This window comes from Labrus mixtus, chromosome 9 (assembly GCF_963584025.1).
Source record: "Labrus mixtus chromosome 9, fLabMix1.1, whole genome shotgun sequence".
NCBI classification, from domain to species: domain Eukaryota; kingdom Metazoa; phylum Chordata; class Actinopteri; order Labriformes; family Labridae; genus Labrus; species Labrus mixtus.
This window is the reverse complement of record NC_083620.1, coordinates 22,069,626-22,089,734: the sequence shown is the minus strand read 5'-3', so window position 1 is coordinate 22,089,734 and position 20,109 is coordinate 22,069,626. Positions and strand designations below refer to the sequence as shown.

The following is a 20,109-nucleotide window of genomic DNA, read 5'->3' as shown; positions in this document are numbered from 1 at the left end:
TTGTGGGCCCCCCCACCATAACTTCTCGCCTATAATTTTATCTTCGAACAGTGTTACAGGGACCACATTTTCCTATGAGGACAGTTTGTGTATAGAGTTATGAACATATACCATAGAATCTGTACACTTCTCCAACTTTCACATTTCTCTACCAAAACTCCATAGTGCACCTTTAACATATGCATATGTTAACATATGCATATGTTAAAGGAAAAAGAAGCCTACTTAGATTTTACAACAATGTTGTGGTACTATATCCAATGACCTGATTTGATGAAACTTGTTTTAAATTGTGAAAACATAAACAATACCTCCTCAGGCTGGCAGTTCTTTGTCTCAGTTTAAAGTTTAGATTTATTTATCATTGCAATTATGAATGAAAAAAGCCTGAAATAAAATATTGTCTCTTAAATATTGAGGATTTTTTTGTCTCTTGCAGTCCTTTTTTTCTTTCGTTGTGGAAACTTCAGGTCTAATACTTCAAGTCCCACAAATCCCTCGTTTGCTTACGTCATCACTGTGCGCGTGAAGTTGTGTTTTGCTTCCTCCCCTTCCTCCACGCATGGGACAACCCAACGTGGCTTTTTGCTTTTCGTAAGAATATTTCTCAGTTATTGAATGTAATGACATGTTCATAAGTCAAAACATTACTATAAAAACATAGTCAAAAACCAAGGGGTGAACGCGTGACGTGTGACTGAACCTTGACTGAAGAGCAGGTGGGTACCGAATAAAAGTCGATAGAGACGTAGAGGTTTTTGTTTTTACCTCTTGCAGCGGTTTTACACATTTGTGTTTTGTTCATTGCAGTTCACGGAGAAATATGTTTATTGAAGAAGAAGACTGGAGCGACGAACAGGACGCTCAAGACCTGAACGAAACTGTGCTCAGAACCTCCCAGAAGAAAACTCCAAGCAGCACTAATGTCAAGGTACATGGAGATTCTTTGTAACATAACAATAAGTAAGGTCTTTTACCTGCTTTTTGTAACATAACAATGAGTAAGGTCTTTTACCTGCTTTTTGTAAAGTGTCTCGAGATAACACTTGTTATGAGTTGACGTTATACAAATAAAAATTGATTGATAGATTGATAGATTCAAATTAATTAATCTACAAATGAATGAATGACTGCTGCAAGAAAAATTCTGTTAATATCAAGGATACCAAATTGATCGTGACTTTATTTATTGGTGTAAATAATTTGTTTGAGTATTTCAATTTACCCTTCTTTATACTTAAACATTGAACTCCGGGAAAATATGTACTGTACACAACCTGTTTTTACAAATTAGGATTTTTACATAAAATGTGCAACACTTAATGAAATATAACCCACGTCTATAGATTATATTACCGAAAGTATATAAAGTAGTCATTAGTGGTGTCATCTTATCTAATAGGTCCTTACATTTAGTGTGTCTAAATGAAGCTTTCTTTATTATCATGTAGTAATATAGAATAGCACTGACAGCATAATGAGTAAGATTACTTATAAGTACATTTCTTTGCTAATGCACTATAATTCCAGTCAAATTAAAATAGTAGTATAAGATTCTTTTTACGTGAGTAACTATGTGAATACTTTTTCAGTTTTGCATTAATAATTTAATCACAAAAGTGGTTCGAGATAGTTTGGCACTCTGAGAGGATTTTTAACATTTTATTTTTTAGAATCTCTGGGGACAGTTTAACCTGAAAGCATTTGACACATCTAAATAATTAAGACCAACCAATACTTAATAGAGTAAAATGAAAATGAAAAAAAAAAGCACATTAGAGTGATAGTGAAGTATTTTTGAATTGGGGTTGTATGAGGTACTTGTCAATACTACTAATTAAGACACACTAGCGTTGATGCTAGATTGAGTTTATTGTGCTTATTCTAGAAAATAAAAAAACTAAAAGTCCATGATGATCTAGGTGTATGCTTTATTAAGACGTCTTTCAATGTCATACTATACTGTAAGCAAGCCAGTTTGTTTAAGCTACTGTACATCGGTGCATCACATACATGTTCTTGATCTGATCAGCTGTTCGGTCTGCAGGCTCCAAGAGGCAAGAAATACAACCAAACTAAATTATGAGTTTTCCAGCCACTATGACATGCTGTTTACTGTGGATACAAGAGGATACTTGGATATGTTTTATTAAGGACCATGTTCAGCACCACAAGTAATGTTAAAGAGAAGTTACTCTTCTGAAGAAAAATCAAAAGTGCAGAAATGAAGACATTTAAATATTTCATATATCATTTTAATCTCCTGCTCAGGCCAAGCTTGTAGGGAAGAAGAGCCTGCTGCGGACCCTTCAGACGCTGGGATCAGTGCCAGACTGGAAGAGCAGTGAGCATCAGAAGGACAGCGACAGTGAGACAGAAGCGGCTCCATCACCAATCAAGAAGAAGAAGAAACGAAGGAAGAAGAGAAAAAAAGCAGAGTCGACTAAAGAGCAAGCAGAGAACGGGGACGTAGATCAGAATGATGAAGAGGAGAAACTCGTAGCAAAAAAGAGGAAGAACGACAACAAATCTGGTGAGTCATAAGCTTGTTAAAAGCTTACAATCCATCATCGTTCTACAGTTTTAATAATTCTCTAATTAACTCAGAAACAATGTTGAAGTTCACACGATTGAGCTCAAAGATGTTTTTGTTTTGTCATTTCCGAAGGGGCCCAAAAGGGAAAATGTGCATTGTTGGCCCAAACAAAGAAAGAAGAGACAACAACATCTATCAAAGCAAATGTAAACATACCAGAGGGCACAGATAGACTGAGCAGACAACAGTGGAGAAACAAAATGAAAAGCAAGAAGAAATGTAAAAATAAATTTAGTCAGAAGAATCCTGAGGAGGCAGTAAATAAAGCAGAATCTACAGAGGAACACAAACCAAAGGAAGAAGACAGCAGCAACAACAACAACAACAAAAGTGAAAAAGTCACTCAGACACCAGCCAAGAAAAAGCAAAAGGAATGTAAAGCACAGAAAAGGAAACGAACTGAAGAGCCGGCTGAAATAACTTGTACAACAGAAACACAGACACTCAGAGAAGAAAAGGGTGACAAGGTTGAAAAAGGTGCAACTGAATCAAAACAAAAAGCTGCTGAACCCAAGGTGGAGATCACAGACGAGCCGCAGTCACCCGCAAAAAGAGTGAAACCCGAGCTGAGCAGAGAACAGAGTCTAAGAAGAGAGAAGCTTCGGAAAATGCTCAGCAAGGAAACAGTCCGACAGGAGAGTCCCGCCGAGCAAAAGGACGAGCCAGCCGTACCAGAAACGGATGTCAAACTGGACCGCTCGGCCTCCCTCAGGTCCCGCATGGTCGAGCGTCTGGAGTCGGCTCGCTTCCGCTTCATCAATGAAGTTCTGTACAGCACGACCAGCGGCGAGGCCAGGCGGATGTTCAAACAGGACCCGCAGGCCTTCGGGATCTACCACAGAGGCTACACGGCACAGGTTCAGAGGTGGCCCGCCAATCCAGTGGATGCCATCATCGCGTACATTCGTCAAAAGTGAGATACTGTACTTTAAATTTCACATGTTATCGTGGCTATTTGTCAAAAAAACAGAAAGGTTTACGGTTAACAAACGGCCACTGATGCAACGTTCCAGTTGGTCCATGCGGAGGCAATAAGAAGTTCAATGTCTGGTCATGATCCTGCAAACAGACAAACATTTCATGTCACATCTCCTGACCTGATAAACAACTTGTTTCCCTTCCTGGTGCATCACCTCACAGTGACACACCTGCATACTTTAAATGGTTCCCCTCAGCCTTAGTGCTTGGCACGGTGCCCACTGCCCCCTGCTGCTTACAAAGACAACTAAAAAAACAAATGCAAAATTACATTGGCGTAATGGCTCGTACACATGTAATTCAACAGTCTTAATCTATTAATTTAATTTACTGCATCTAGGTTTAGCTAATCTTCACTTTAGCTGAAGCCAGAGTTTCTTCTATTTACAATTATTTTTGTTTATTCTCTGCATACAGTTCCCACAAAGAGAAAATTTATGTTCCCCATCCAGGACATTTTGTATAATATCTAAAATCAACCTGATTCCACACATTTGAATAGTGAATGTGAAGATTTGTTTTATTCACGGTTTAGAATTCATTTATCAATCCAGTGTTAAAAGAATTGCAAACCCCTGTGAGCTGGACAGACTTGTTTAGGTTCAGCCTCTGTCCACACCAATAACAGAACCTGCTTTAGGGGAAAAAGAATGAAGTCATTCGTCTATAATTGACATATTATTTAGTTTTCCGTCCAAATCTCCCATTATCTCCCCCGTTTATCTGCTGTCCACAGTAAATCCTTTCTATGACCGTGCTCAGGAGCGAGGAGTAATGCAGGAGCTGATGCTCAGTGCGGGGCTTTAATTGATGCTTCATTTAGCTGCTGTTGGAGGGCCGTGTTGTAAACGTCAGCCGTTTGGGAGGCGATGAACAACTCTGGCACTCACAGCACTGGCTTGTTTGTCCTATTTTGTGCGGAGTGTAACTAAGATTTCACTTAAAGGTTTTGCTCTTCCCTTCGGGGGTTAATTGGAGTGTGTCATATGTTTTCAGGCCTCCCTCCCTGGTGGTCGCTGACTTCGGTTGCGGCGACTGTAAAATCGCACGCAATGTGAAGAACAAAGTGCACAGCTTCGACCTGGCGGCAGCCTGCGAGCTTGTCACAGTGTGTGACATGGCCAACGTGAGTGTGACGGTGTTTCTGTGTGCTTGTTTAGATAAATACTGATGCTGTGATTGCTCCAAAATGAAACACATTCTCTGTCTGACAGGTTCCTCTTCCTGACTGCTCGGTGGACATCGCTGTGTTCTGCCTTTCTCTCATGGGAACGAACCTCGCGGATTTTCTAGCCGAGGCCAACCGGGTTTTAAAGATGGGGTAAAAACATGTCATACTGATTAGTACAGGAAATGCAGTGTTGTGTGTGTACTTACTTTAACAAGTGCATGTTTGTTTTGCACTTTATTTTGCAGGGGCGTCCTACAAATAGCGGAAGTTGCGAGTAGGTTCGAGAATGTTCGAAGCTTCGTAACTGGACTGGCAAACCTGGGATTCAAGATGGTGTCCAAGGTGAGGCCACAAATAAGATTGAACTGGATCTATCCATACGACTTCCTTATTTATCCACGTTCAACATATTTACTAAGTTTGTCCATAAAATGTCACAGCTGATTTTAAATGTTTTGAACCCTGATGAAGATGAAGCAGAGTTAAGTCTTACATGTGTTTTTTTTGTTTCCAGCAACACATTTAAACAGCTTTATTTACTGTCAATGCACGTTTCATCTTTCATTTACCTTTTAAAGAACTCAGTTTGATAGAAGATGGAGTAACAAGCTTACAGCTGCATCACTCTGATAGTGTGTGTGGTGTTGGTAAAGAATATTCTGTTATTTGGCTGATATATATACAGTGACAAAGAGACTTTGTTAAATGAACTTGAGGAGGTTCACAAATATTATTCTAACAGATCAGTAGGAATAAAAAGTCTAACCCCATGGTATCTGATAGCTGCTGTTAAAAAAATGACACCTCCTCAGTGACGGACCGTGAGTAAGGAATAATTGTCTTCATGTGGTTCTTTCTTCAGGACACAGAGAACACTCACTTCTACACCTTTGAGTTAGTGAAGTCAGGAGGTGCTCCAGAAAATGTGAAGAAGTTTGGACTTGAGCTGAAGCCGTGTGTCTACAAGAAGAGATGAGTTGACATGAGAGTGACCCCCCCCCCCCCCCCCCCGCCCAATAAGTGACATTTTCCTAACTTTGTCTTTAGATGTGCAGCTCTGGTTTACTGCTCGCCAAAGCAGAAGTTGTACATTTTTTATAAAAAATGTAAAATGTTCAGTACATGATATGTGCTGTAATAATGTTTCCTTTCATTCTCCCTGGTTAGAGATGATCAGTGGAATATTCCTGAAAGGTGTGTTGTTGGAATACATAAATACAATCGGACATTAAATACAGATACTTAATTGGGAGATTTGTGACTGTATTCTTTGGAGCAATTGTGCTAATGCTTGTGTTTATCTAACATAGTCAAAAACAACTTTGTGGCACCATAAAAACATTAATTCAAACCTCTTTCAAAGCTTCACGAGATACTTTGGTTTTGATTGCCCTGAGTGTCATGACTGAAACATGCTTCCCTCAGTTGTGTGTGTTGCCACAAGAGGGTGTAACAACTCTGCAACCTAACATGAGTAGAAGATGAATCTTCTTCTGGCTCATAGACTGTGAATGTATCATACGTTTACTCTCATTTTTACAGCAGATGGTAAATCACTGATGCTTTAGATGACTGTGACTGTGAACGTCAGGAGAGCAGATGGTGAGAAGCTGAAGTGTCAGCCAGGTCATCTCTGCTCGATCTGGAAGTCTGTTTGTTGTCATTAGACGGCCAACAATAACACTAAACAGAAATGAAGGAAAACCAACAATCTTGGAACTTTTTATTCACAAATATCAAAAATTAGAGGCACAATATATCAACAGAAAATTCAAGTACATACATAAAAAGTGTAAAATATTGCATTTAAAATGATTAATGCCAATTAAACTGGACTGTTGACATAAAAACAGATATTCCATCACATAAACAAAATCCTTCTACTTTTAATGCCATATTCATATGAAAAGAAAAATATACAGAAATAAAAAAATGCCGTTGCTGCAGTTTGAGTAAGCCCCTCATTTGTTCACTTGTGAAAAATGTAAAGATGAACGTGTCATCCAAAACACCTTTAATCTTCACACGTCACTCTTGACATCGATGACTATGGAGTAGCTGATGAGGTGAGCGTACTCCTTACTGTCCTTCTCTGTCACTGATGGTTTCTTTGCATCAGGAGAGGAAGGCCCCCGCATCAGTGTCGTCAAGGCCGAGAGAGACTCTCGCTTCTGGGTAAGAGAGAGAGAGAAAGTGAATGCAGGCGTAGGAGAGAAATGGAAACTGGTTAAGATACTATTGATTTCAGATATACATGACAGTAAGGCCAAAACAACAAGAGCAAGGAAGAGTAAGACTTGTGATGCACCGACTTATTCATAAAAATTACCTTGTAATTTGGCACATTACTTCTTTTGCTGGAAAACAAAAAAAATTTCATTAATAATTAAAAAAAAATGTTTTTTTTTAATGCTGAACACCACCACTAGATGGCACTGTGGCCCAATCTGACCTTTAGTAAGCTAGAAGGACAAGTTGGTGGATGTATTGGCATTATTATGGGACAGGAATTTCAATGGACATATGTAGTGATGACCCGAGTCCTTGATTGATCTGTGATGTCAGAATCAGTGGATCACTCTGTACATTTATGACCTCAGTGACATCAACTCATTGAAGACCCGCTGCTGATACCAAGTGTCCCCAGTGCTGCGGTGTGGAGGAGGGTGACGCCGTCCTAAAATAGCTTTTCTCCCGGGGAGTCATGTTTTCTTGTGTACGCTATGTGATTGACCTTCCCAAATTAGCCTGACAGGACCCTCCCGACAGAGCGAGGGATAACGGGACCGGGGCTCACCCAATGGCACCTTGACCAAATGTTCTGACCACAAAGGAAGAGCTTTTGAAAAAGCTTCTGAAGCAGACTGTGCAGCTTTACTCACACAGAGACCTGATCTGAGACTGACTAACATTCCTGAGAGAAGTTCCATTTGGCACTGAGCGTGGAAATGTGCAGACTTCTGCCGGTAGAAACCATAAGCACTTCTGGGATTGTGACAGACAGCTCCCATCAGTGATAAAAGACGAGTGACTCACGGCCGTAATAAGATTAAGAGCTGGATTTGGGGATTTTTTTTTGTCATTGATGAATGTCAGCTTGAATTTCATTACGCTAATAACTTCTGAAGATGTGGACTTTTTGAACTTTTAGCCTCTGTTTCTGCAGCGATGCTCTGGCAATAACAGGCTGGCTCAAAGCAGCCTGCAGCAGAAGTGGCCAGAAGTAACACTGCTAAAAAGTCAGAGCAGGAAACAAGAGAATAGCTCATGTCTACAAACCATTTCTACCTGTCTACACACAGGTCTGCGGTGTGGAACAGACACCTGTCTGCTTCAGCCACATTTCTTCCTGTTTATGACAAACTGCATTATATTGGGGTTTTGGTTAGTTGGTTTAATGATACGCACATCCTGTTTGTCTCGTCTCGTACGGCACTGGCAGAGCATGCCCTCATTTGCCCATCAACACATCACCTGTCGAGCTTTAACGTGTCATCTGCTGACGCATTTAACTCACCAGCACACCCAGAGGGTGACCACAAGGATGAGGGCAATGGCCGAGGCTGAAGAGAGGCAGATCATGGTCACCAGCGCTGCAACACAAACATAGAAACATTGCAAAAGCTGTCAGCAAGAACTGAGGTCATATCTAATGAATGTTGATGTGATCAAAGTTTATCGAGGAACAGATCTCCTTTTTTCTCCTGAAAGTAAGAAAATGACTCACCTAACAGTTTGTCCTGGCATGCAACCTCGACTTGAATGTTGACTGAGGCTGTGTGGTGATAAAAAGAAGCCCGGCAGGTGTACAAACCTTCATCCTCCTCCGTCAGCTCTGATGGGAAAACCATAGCAGCCCCATGCATTTGGACAACTAAGCCATCACTCCTGAAAAACAAGTTCACTTCATTCAAAATAGGATACGGCTGAATTTGTTATTGTTCCTCTTTTTAAGAACAAATGACTTGTGACTTCCCCGCCAAAAGAGTTTCTGACATCTGTTCTCAACTTGTGGCACTCAACACCAAGCTCATCTGTTCCAACTGAAGACACAAATCCTCCAAATTGCACAACAAATATGAAGCTTCATGTGTTTTTATCACCACTTTTCAACTTCTTGGAAGTTTCATTTTTGTAAAATGTTACTGGAATACGCAACAAGAGGGCATGTTGTGCACCTTTATCAGCATTTGTTAATTAAAAGCTGGTTTGGTTCAGCGGTTCATCATTGCATTAAACCAAAAAAAAAAATGGTGGTTCCATCCCTGGCCGTTGCAATTTTGATGTCAGAATCGGAATCAGATTTACTGCTCAGTAGGTTTACTCATACATGCATGAAAATATCTTTAAATCATATCTTTAAATATCTTCTTGTGGTATACACATACATAAGTGTCCTTCAGCACAACATTAAACCCCAAATTTCACCTGTAGGCGTGGCCATTGCTGTAACATGAGCAGGTCTGTACCTTGTATGGCAGCCTGCATGTTAATTGTCCGTATGTGTGCACGACAGGGTGAATGTGTCAGTCATGTGAAGTGGTTTGAAAACTACAGAAGGGTCTACTCTACAGGGAAATGAATGCAGTCATTTTCCAGATTTATGTTACAGAAATACTGTTTGCTCCTCCTATCAGTGAGAGAGTTGTGTTTGTACAGAGAGCACCCAGTGCAGGTGTTTCCTCGAGATGATGAGAAAGCTGGTAAGAGGGTACACCACCTTTTACAGTTGAGGTTGTACTCTGGCACGTTGCCTTCGACTTGCAGCAGTACTCTCTGGTTTTGATGATTTTCCTGGAGAGCCAGTCTGTTTACGACGGGTTCACCTCCGTAGCGGCTCTGCAGAGGGGTCGTGCGGTTTAGGACTCTTAAAGAGGAAATATCTGCAGGAAAGTCAGTTAAAGATGAACCTCATATCTTTGGATCTATGAACCAATAACATATTTCAGAAGAGTGCAGGTGTTCGTCTTAAGATTATTGTTTGTTTTAAAACTCACAGTATCTGGGGATGTGAATGGTCTTCTTCTCTGTGGCTCCATGTTTGAATTGATACACACATGTCAGGTTCTGCCCCTCGTGAAGGGCCAAAGCAAACTGATAAGTCAGCCTTGCTTTCAGGACTCGGCCTTCAGACTCAGAGTGCAGGGATGTTTGCTCTTTGGCATTTTCGGGAAGAAGCCAGGCGAGGTTTGCCCCGTCACCCTCCCCTCTGCAGTCACACACGGCCAGCCAGAGCAGAGAGTCCTGCTGTCTCACCACCGACACACTCAGCTGAGGGGCTTCTGAAAAAAAACAAAACAAGGGATGACAGGAAGGAGGATGAGCCGCTGTGTGAGTCAGAGAGAGAAATGTGTGAAAGCAAGAAGAAACGTACTGTGCACAAGAATGCGTATTGTTCTTTTTTCTGCTGCCTCCAGGCTCGGATGCTCCACCATGCAGGTCAAATTGTGACCAGAATACAAAGAGGACATGAAGTGCACGGAGCTACGGAAAGATACCGAACCATCAGAGTGTGCTAAAGCCTCTGAGAGAGGACTGATGCTGCTCTCAGTGGCTCCGACATGCCAGGTTATGGATGCTGCAGTAGCTACACTGTCCACAGAGCAGTCCACATTCATGTACTTGTCACCGTTTTTCCACTCAGTGCTGGAGTTGATGGTGATGTTTGGGCAAGCTGCGTGGGAAAGAAACCAAAGGAAGAGAGAAAAAGATTAAATCTATGGAGCTCTTACATTTAAAAATATGTCGGCTACTTAGACAAAATCAACCATTGCTCAATTTGCTGAACATACCGCAAAGAGGGAGTGTTATACTTCTGTTTTGTGGCTCCTTGAACGCAGGGTGATTTATCACACACTCTGCAGAGAGCTCCCGGGGCGAGCAGGCAGGGAGGAGTAAAACTCCTCTGACTGAGTGGCTTCCATTATGAGAAGTGAAATTGAACCAAGAGACTCCAGACACACCCTCCGGTAGGAGCCAGGACATGTTGGCTGCAGGAACAGCATCAGCTGCTGAGCACTCAATCACCCGCCGTCCATCTTTAGTCTGCACATCAACTCGTACAGCAGGAGGAACTTAAGAGGGAGGGCGAGGAGAGAGAAGGTTCTACATCAATATTTTATAGTCAGACGGTGCAGGATGTAGCATGAAAATCTTTAAAGAAATATATTCTACGTGTTTGACCCACTTGGCTCTGTAACCGGAGGTTTAACCGTGACATTAAACTTCAGATTAGCTTGAAGATGGCGATAGGAGAAGAAACATTCAAAGACACCGGCATGCTGCTGCTCCAGAGGTCCCTGAAGTGCGAGGCTACTGCCAATGATCTCCACGCCATCAGGCAAGGGTCCATCGTCTCTACAATCAAAAACAAGCAAACAAAGAGACATTCATACTTCACTTTTTTTGCAGCATAAAAAAGTGTTATTTGGATCAGGAAACATGTTTAAATCTGGTTCCTGCAGTATATAACTTGTGGTCTGGTGCCACTTAGCGTGCTACCACATCCTTTTCAGGACCTGTATGTCGTTTCAGAATACATACATGAGAAAATAAAAAGCGGTACCTGGCTTGGCTCTGAAACACATTTTTTTAAGTTAAATAATATAAATTAACTAAACGAACCAAAACAGAAAAAAAGGGGAACAAACACAACCAGTAGAAGTTCTCAGATTTTAAATCAGGCTCACCTACATACAGAATGTCAAGAGTGACAGAAATAATGACTCTGAATACAGAATGCAGTCAGAAGTAATGACTCAATGCAAGAAAATCTATAAGAGTGGATGTAAAGCAAACACAAGCACCCATGACTTAATAAGTAAAAATCAAAATCAAGCATGGATAAAAGCAGTGATTTAAGAATAAACCCCACAGTCTGGAGGCCATAACAGCTGTTTTAACCTGTGACTTTGGAGCAGCTTATAAAGTTTTGCCTGAGGATCTCAGGTGCTCATGAGGGGAGAGTACCTTGGAGACAGAGGTGCCATCCAGACTTCCAGACAAGGAAGTGAAAAGGTTTTTTCATTTTGCATTTCACTAGCTTTTTTTTCACTTTCACTTCCTGAAAAAACTGTCATGTCTTGTTGGCAGTACATGCTTTCTATGTTGACTTACTTTTTGCAGGTAACATTGTAACGTGGCACATTCCCAGTGACCTGCAGGCTGATGACTATATCACTCTGTCCTTCCCGCAGCTCTAAAGAGTTATCATAGTTGCTTCGCAGCTCTGAGTACAACAGATGAACTCCTGATATATCTGCAGATAGAGATGGAAAAAGCATATCTATTTTTTTCTGAAAGCTTTTCAGAGGAGTAGTTTGAATGTGATCCACTAATGATACTCACAGAAAGATGGCAGGGTTATGACTCGTGACACTCTCTGTTTAAATTTAGGATGGTCAAACAAACACGTGACATTGCGTCCCTCATACACATCTGCAGGGAGGAGGACTGAGCTTGTTTGTGTGTCTGAGTCTGTGCTGTCCTCCCTCTGTTGCTCCTCTTCTCTGTTCAAAGCCAAGGAGATTTCGGTATCAGGTCTCCCTCCAGACGAAATACAGGAGACCACCCAGAAGTCACTTCCTCCTCGTTGTACCATCTCTGCTTTAATGGTCACATTTGGCCTCGCTGCAGAGCAGGAAGACAGGCGAGAAGAGTTATTCTTTCACAAGCTCTAATGTTTTTTCCAGCAAATTAAAAAGTCAGATAGCAAGTTGAGGCTCGGGGTGTTTTTGTTAAATAGGAAGCTGAGGCCGGATGAGTTTAATGTTAGCTAAACATGAGCCGTGAGGGGCTTCTGCTCGGGTTCTGGAGAGTGCTGACTTAGGCTTATCACCTGTCCCATCTGTTGGCCGAGCTGCAGCTGAGAGCAGATGTCTGGCCCAGCTGCCGTCCCACCAACTCTGGGAGAACCGCAGGCTTTTATACAGAGAATCAGCCAAGATCAGGTCCATTATCCAATACATAAAACGAGTGGTGTCATGCAATAGCCAGAACATCCCAAAAGAGTAAGATGAGTGAGCTAACACCTTGTAATAGCTGGATTGTTGCGGAAGGGGATGTACGATTAAAGTGAGTTAAAGCGCTTTGACTTTAAACCTTCCATCTGTTGTAGTTTTGTGTGGATCTAACCACTGCAGTTAGTCAATCACTTGGGTGTGAATGTATCATAGACAAATTAGCTGGCTGGCCTGGCTCGTGCTGAATGGATTTTTATCATACAGCCTGCTGCATGAATATTATCAGAGTCCATGCAGGGATCTGGATACTCCGGACTGCCTAATGTGTGAAGGTCATTTTAAAGAACATGGTCTTAAAAAATGTAAAAGTTACCTGATGAATTAACTACAGAAAAGGTGAAGTTTGATTTGTATGGAAAGGTTCAAACGCAGGGCAGCCAATAAGAAATTCAGCCTGTGACCACCAGGGGGCGATTCAAGAACTGAAACTTGTGTTGGAGAGGCACATTCAACTTTTTTGTTCTTTTTTAAACGTTCTCTTTTTTGCTAAGTTGATATTATAAGAACATATAAAGGATGATAACCAGGTTGAAATGGTCCTAGCAATAAGGTTTATTCTGCATTACGTTAATATGGACCATCTATTGACGCTCCTTGGCATTGTGCCAGTTTGTTTATCTGACTGACAAGATTTCCTGTCAGCCCGGGTAAAAAATTTTGTTTTGCATGCCATTCTCACAGAAAATCACAAATTGGAAAGTGCAGATGGTGGAGAAGATGGTCTATATAATACAAAGTATTATTGCAGTGTTATTTAAAGCCATAATGGACCATCACCAAGTAATGTGTAAGAATTTCATTGTCATGAAAAAGTGGAGCTTAAATGATCATAAAAAATAAAACTTTTATATAATTAGTTGTTTGTTTTAGATCCGAAGCTTGACCCAAAGGTATGACTTTGTTTTAAATCCAACTTTAGGCACAAAAATCAACTTTTTATATATTTGATTGGTTCTTCTCAGACCCCTTAAGTGAAGTCATTGGCTTTTGAGGTGCTAAACGCTCTACGCTAGTTAGCTGGACTGTTTGATAGCCAGTTGCTACCAGTCTGTCTGCTGTTTGTTGCAGAGTAGCCAGCATACAATGGAGTAAAGGGAGCTTTTTTTGTTGCTAAAAAACAGCTGCCTACTGTAGCTAAAAGATGTGGTTATCGTGAAACCAGTGAGAAAGGTGCTCAGAGACTCTAAAATGTTCCACAGTTGAGACAGAAACTGCAGATAGAGTCAAAAATCCTCTAAGGAATACTCACTTGTAGCGGCTAATGCTGTAAATGTACCTGATTCTTTCAAACTCATCTGTAAATAAAACTTAAGAGTGCAAGAAGTTTGTTGTTGTTAGTTAGGCTGTAAAATGGAAAGTGTCTTTTCACTAATCAACAATCTAATTATATTAGAGGGGAGTGTGACAAATGAAGCCACTAAATTGTACCGTGCACTGTACAGAAATACTGTTAATTAATTAGTTACCGGGCTGTTGCTGCATAATAGTTTTTAATATGCCCATCCCCAGTGAAAGAGTGCATTCTCACTTTAATGCCTTACACTGTGCAGTGTGATTTATGGCGTGTCAGTGTGTATGTGGAGCAGAAAGAGAAGAAACTACGCCTGAACAATCAGCAGGAGAAGGTGATTGTGTTGTAAGATGCTGAGTCATGATGCATGATTGCAAAAACTCTTGAGGGGTGATGCAATACATTCTGTCACCTCCAGGCAACACAGATGTAGAAACACAAAAACAACACACACAAACACACTCCCTCAGCTGTGATTGTGAGCTTACTGTACGTTTCCACCCTCACTGTGGTGAGTGTGGGGGATGGGAAGGTCGGGTGTTGGACGATGCAGACGACACTGTCCTCATCTTGCAGGTGGGTGGGGAAGCGGAGGGTGCTGCTAACAGTGGAGGTGCCATTGGGGTGAACAGTTTCGCTCGTGTGTTGGGTCAAAGGGTGGTCCGATGAAGGATGATCAGCAACCAACCAGCTGATGTTAGATACAGGCCGGCCGCCCACAGCAGAGCACGACACGGACTGGTAGTGAGAGCCGTTTATTGTCTCAGCACTCACCTGGATCTGGATTTCAGGTCGAGCTGTGAATGAACGCGCAACAAACATGTCCATAAATGCACAATTTAAAAACAAATACGTTGATAATAAAACATTTCCATTTATCAACTTGTATATACATCTTTAGATGACCTTGTTTTCAAGACATTTGAGATCTTTAACCTTTCTTAATCATAGACTGTATATAAAGATGGACAATATGACAGATCCCTAAAAGTGAATGAAAAAATATTTTGGGCTCCCCCTACTGGTCGGCTGCAGTACAAATCATAAACACACCTCTTCCATGTTAAGGGAGGGATATCAGTGAAACGATAAATCCAATGAAACGTCAAATAATTTTCTGAAACATGGTTTCTGTCTTTGAAGTTAGTCCTTATCATGCTGATGCTGATTGATCAAAGTGGCTTCATTTTTGTACACCTGTTGGAGGTGGCAACATGTCCTATATCTTTATATATGAAGTCAACGTAAATAATGTGTTCCTCGAACATACAGGTGAGATTTCACCTTAATAATTGATTATAGTGCATCAGGATAAAGGAAAGCAAGCTCTCTCTTGTTTTTAGGAAAATTTGAGACGTCATGTTTTTTCTTCAATTTTCACATTTATTATTTATTGATTTGTTGAAGTTATTTTGTACTATTTAGTCCTGGAAAATTGTATCTATGTTTGTCCGTTTTTGTTCTTTTTCCCTACTGCACTTCAGTTTTACATTTTTTTTTTTCAGTTTTTTAAAGTTTCTAATAAAGTCGGGTAAAGTTGAGTTCTTGGCTTGGCTTACCTACTACAGTGAGGAAAACACTGTCAGAATAAGACTCTTCCTCCGATTCAAACTCACAGATGTATTTTCCCTCTGCGTCTACACTGGAAACACTCATCTTTACTGTCAGGTTGGTGACAGACTCTGGCTCAGAGAAATCAGAAAACCGGCTGAATGGCTTGTCATCAGTAAATCCTGCCAGTGGTCTGGATTTAACTCTGGTGTTAATCTGTCGTTTCCACGTGGCGCTCAGGATCTCACCCTCGCCTATATATCTACACCTCAGATACACATCTTCTCCCAGGACCGCCGTGATGTTGTGTGTGATATCAAGATGTCGCTCTCCACCCGGACCTGACGTGCAGAAAAAAACAAAGAGGTCAGAAGTTCATCTGAAGAGTCCTAAGCAGATGGACTGCTTTCTATGGAAGGAGATTTCCGCCTCTTCTATTGTCTTCACTTGTTAAATCAAACTGTGATGGATGAGATAGACTAACCGGGTCAGTAGTTATGAGGCTCTCAGTCATTTTATCATAATTACAAAACACAAAGACAAATCAATATCAAGATGTGCAAGCAATGTTCTGAGCTAAATGCTAATGTCAGCATGCTAACACGCTCACAATAGCAACGCTAGCATGCTAATATTTAGCAGACAAGGTCAACCGTTGTTTAAAGGGTGGGAGCATGCCAATATTAGCTTATTAGCGCTCAAAACAAAGCTGAGGTTCATGGTAATACGTATCATTAGCATTGCAGGTCATAAATCTATAGTTGATTATAAAACCAGGAATTCATGAACATGCAACTGTTAGCTGAAGGCTACCCATTTATCATATCAAGGGTAATTATAGGCTGGAGGTGACATTGTGTGAGAATTCAAATTTAATTTAAATGGAAATTAAATTTGATTAAAATGGAAATTGCAAATCGTCTTTTTAAACAGAACTTTGAAATGGACAAGTCCTGAAATTTAAAGATTTTCAAACATGCAAATGCCAACATTTATGCTCAAATGAAAAGTACTGCAGATGAAAAGAAGCTTTAAGCTAACTCTAAACATCAAATAGTAGCATCTATGACCATTATCTTACATTATCCATTAAAATAAAATAAAGAGAAGTATATAAAAGTGTGTGGTTAAAAATTAAAGGTCCCATATTATGCTTTTTCTGGTTTTATATGCTCTTTAGTGTGTTTGTGTGTCAAGTGTCCTGTGCATGTTTAGGCACATCTATGTGCAAAAATTCAAAGTCCGCAGAAACGCGGCTTCTCCTACGTCCTCCTGCTAGCAGCAGCATTAGCTGCATGTAACGCTCGGTTCTAGCCCCCCTTGAAAAAAATTTGCCAGTGTGACGTCTTTGTCAGTGTGATATCACTGATCTAAGCCCATTGGCTCGTTGTGGCAAGCCCTGCAGCTCATGTTGCACGCCCGTTAACTTCTGTAGCACGCCCACGATATGCCGTAGCCTGCGGTAGCACAGTAGTGCTAAGGTGCTAATGTTTTTGCTCCCCTCTGAGCCAAAGTGGCTGCATTCCCAATATGGTAAAAGGGGCGGGACATTTCCGAGAACTGTGCTGAGCGACTGACCAATTATGGCAGAGCCGACAGACCGACCAATCAGATCAGACTTGGCACACGTGGGGACTCTGAACGTGGGCACTTCAGAGCCTTAGAGAGAGTCAGAAGCGAGCCGGTGCATGGAGCAGCAGTACATGAAAACAGACACTTTTTAAGAACTTTAGCTGTTGTGAACATACTTTAGCAGGTACTGTACATAGATTAAATATACAAACCCTAAAAAGGGCATAAGATGACCTCTTTAAAATGACAATTAAGAAGATTTTTGAAAAGTTAATATAATAAATGTACAAGAATACAAAGTCATATTCCTCGCATATGCATATGGCATACGGACCTGATATTGGCACTAGCACAAGTCAGTGTATAATAAAGTGATAAAAAATAAAACGACCCATGGGCAAATGCCATAGCTCAACTGAATCCATTCAGTAGTTGTAATTTGATTATTTACTCACAACCCTTAAAATCCACCTCATAGAAGATGAGGAGGGGAAATCAGCTGATGGCCAAAGTCATTAGGGTTCATCCTCTGGGAAGCATGAAGCTGTGTACAACACTTTGCACCAATCAAGTAGCTGCTGAGGTATAACTACAGTAAATCAAGTCAAGAATTTGACTGTCGATGGTGCTCGATCCATCCGTCTTTTTGATTTATCATCTGGGAGCCTGAATGTCAGTGCATAAATGCTATCTGAAAAGTGACGCTGATAGAATGTCTTAACAACCTGCTGCTGCAACCAGAAACAAGATATGAAAGTAAACATGATGGAGCACTCTAACTCTGACGGCTGAAGACAGGAATTGGGCTTTGTGCACAAAGTGACACTTGACAAATGTGGCCTTGTCCCCTCAGTGTATATTTAATAATAAAGGAATCCATTATGTTAATGACATAAAGACAGTCCAAAATGTACACCCTGATCCAAACCCAAACACAGAGGACATCTTCCTCCCTTACTTGTGAAATCAGCCATGATTAGGGAGTCTTCAGAGAAATGGACATTTAATAGAAGCTGACAGGTTTCAGCTCTTGCAGAGAGGACAGAGTGCAGACTCTAATGCATACAAAGTCCCCTCTTATCCTGCTTCCTCTGCTGACTTCATCAAAGTGCACCTGAGGACACAGTTTGTTCCAACCACCCGTCGTAGCCAAGAACTTCCATTCAGCTTTAGATACATGATGAGGAAAATGATGACAGCCTGCTGCTGCAGTGCTTCTTGTAAACCGTTGAATATACAGGCGTCTGCTGCTTTTTTTTATACAGTTTGCATCAAATGCTGTTAGTGTTGAAATGCTGTAAGTCTGACTATACATCACTAGAAATGGAAACAATGTGGAGAGCCTCCAAACCTTTTAAGAGGTAAGACACAGAGGGAGATAAATAAATATGCTGCACTGGTTCAATAGTGCTTTGTGGGTTTATAATTCATTTGCCCTTGCAGGTTATTGCCAACGTAAATGTCAGCCAAGCATGGAAAAGGCACACCTTAAGGAAAGAAACTAAATAATAAGTGAGAGAAAAATCAGGTATTCATGCACTGCATCATATATATTTCCTGAACCTGAGGGGCTGCTTTTTCTCACCTAACAGCATTTAACTATGGCACACAGAAACTCTTCCTCTGCAGGCTGGGGATGTGGTAAACAAAGGATATACTCCACACTAAAAACAGAACAGAATCTCTTTCACACGTTTAAACTTTCATCTGCACCTGGAAGTCTCTGTGACTCTGCAGAAACAAAGACTTCAGAGACTTAAACTGCTCGGTCGGGACTTTAAATAAGTGAAAGCCTGCGGAGGGTTTTCCCCTCACACAAAGAGCAGAAACTCTAATGATCCTCATAAATTAAATACGACCCTCGTATATTACATTTAAAGGGCTGTAAAGAAACTAATGCGGTTTTAGGTGACACAAACTGATCAATTATAATGAACTCACTGCAGGAGTGACAATACCATCTTGCCATCAGGAATACATGGTAGAAAAAGTAATTCAGTGCCTTCATGATGTGTTCAGTATGTGGCTTTATTGTCTGTTTGCATTTTTAATAAGACTAATCAGTGGAGAAAAACTAAAGCAGCCCTGTTTAGTGTCAATGCCACAGGTTAAACAAGACCTTACAGGCCAGTAAAATACACCCATAAACAGCTGACAGTCACAGATTGATTACAACCCTGCAGACTTACCCAGAATTTCCAAGCAGTGAGCAATATTTGGGATCAGAACCAGAATCAGCAGGCCAGAGCATCCCATGATGGACTCATTGAGTGAATAAGTGTCGGCTGCATGTAAGGCACACAGGGATTTAAATTGTGTGTGTGTGTGTGTGTGTGTGTGTGTGTGTGTGTGTGTGTGTGTGTGAGATCATTTGTTTTCTGTGGTTTATGGTTAGGATGTACACACCCTCTACAGCTGACACTTTTGTGCATATGTGTGCCTGTGTGCCTTTGTTAGTGCACGTTTGCTGCTACTCATACACCCACACTTGATGTGCCACATTTGAACTGTGTAAAGCTCTTTTTTTCCCCTGAAACAATAGATAGGCTTCTGTTTATGAGAGTTATCTCTCTTACTTTTCAGGTTTCTGAGTTTTTTTTCTCAGAGTTTTTTGGTGCACTATTTGACTCTTCATAGACTACACTTACTCATATAGCATGTCATGGCCCCTAGTGCAGAGTCTGTGCATCATTCATACCATCCCGTCCCTTCTGGGGCCTGCAGAAACGGCCCCTCTGACACCACTTGCACCCCTGCAGTTTGGGAAATCACCCACTTCTCTGCATTATTTCATGATTTAATGCACCACTAGCTCCCTTTAAGGCTCTTTTTTTCTTCAGCCATTTATTTGCTGAACAACATTTCTCAACCTGTGGAAAAAATATCGATGAAGAGACTCAAATGTGGGTGAGAAGGTAAAGCCGTTTGT

General features: G+C 41.1%; 2 protein-coding genes across 2 annotated transcripts; one reads left to right on the top strand and one right to left on the bottom strand.

Moving 5' to 3' along the window:
- Nucleotides 1-526: 526 nt before the first annotated feature.
- On the top strand, nt 527-5,997 carry rrp8 (ribosomal RNA processing 8). The gene is made up of 8 exons (XM_061046945.1): nt 527-719; nt 811-931; nt 2,272-2,533; nt 2,669-3,509; nt 4,571-4,700; nt 4,789-4,895; nt 4,991-5,087; nt 5,608-5,997. Exons 2-8 carry the CDS (start codon nt 824-826, stop codon nt 5,719-5,721), a joined length of 1,659 nt encoding a protein of 552 aa, XP_060902928.1. The 5' UTR covers nt 527-719; nt 811-823; the 3' UTR covers nt 5,722-5,997.
- A 457-nt stretch (nt 5,998-6,454) lies between these two features.
- si:ch211-149e23.4 (uncharacterized) lies at nt 6,455-19,523 on the bottom strand. Its single transcript, XM_061046944.1, has 14 exons — nt 19,370-19,523; nt 15,617-15,949; nt 14,546-14,854; nt 12,093-12,374; nt 11,862-12,003; nt 10,933-11,102; nt 10,538-10,819; nt 10,120-10,419; nt 9,743-10,027; nt 9,466-9,628; nt 8,473-8,633; nt 8,263-8,338; nt 7,075-7,102; nt 6,455-6,916 (listed from the first exon to the last, which is right to left on the bottom strand). Exons 1-14 carry the CDS (start codon nt 19,434-19,436, stop codon nt 6,767-6,769), a joined length of 2,748 nt encoding a protein of 915 aa, XP_060902927.1. The 5' UTR covers nt 19,437-19,523; the 3' UTR covers nt 6,455-6,766.
- Nucleotides 19,524-20,109: the final 586 nt, after the last annotated feature.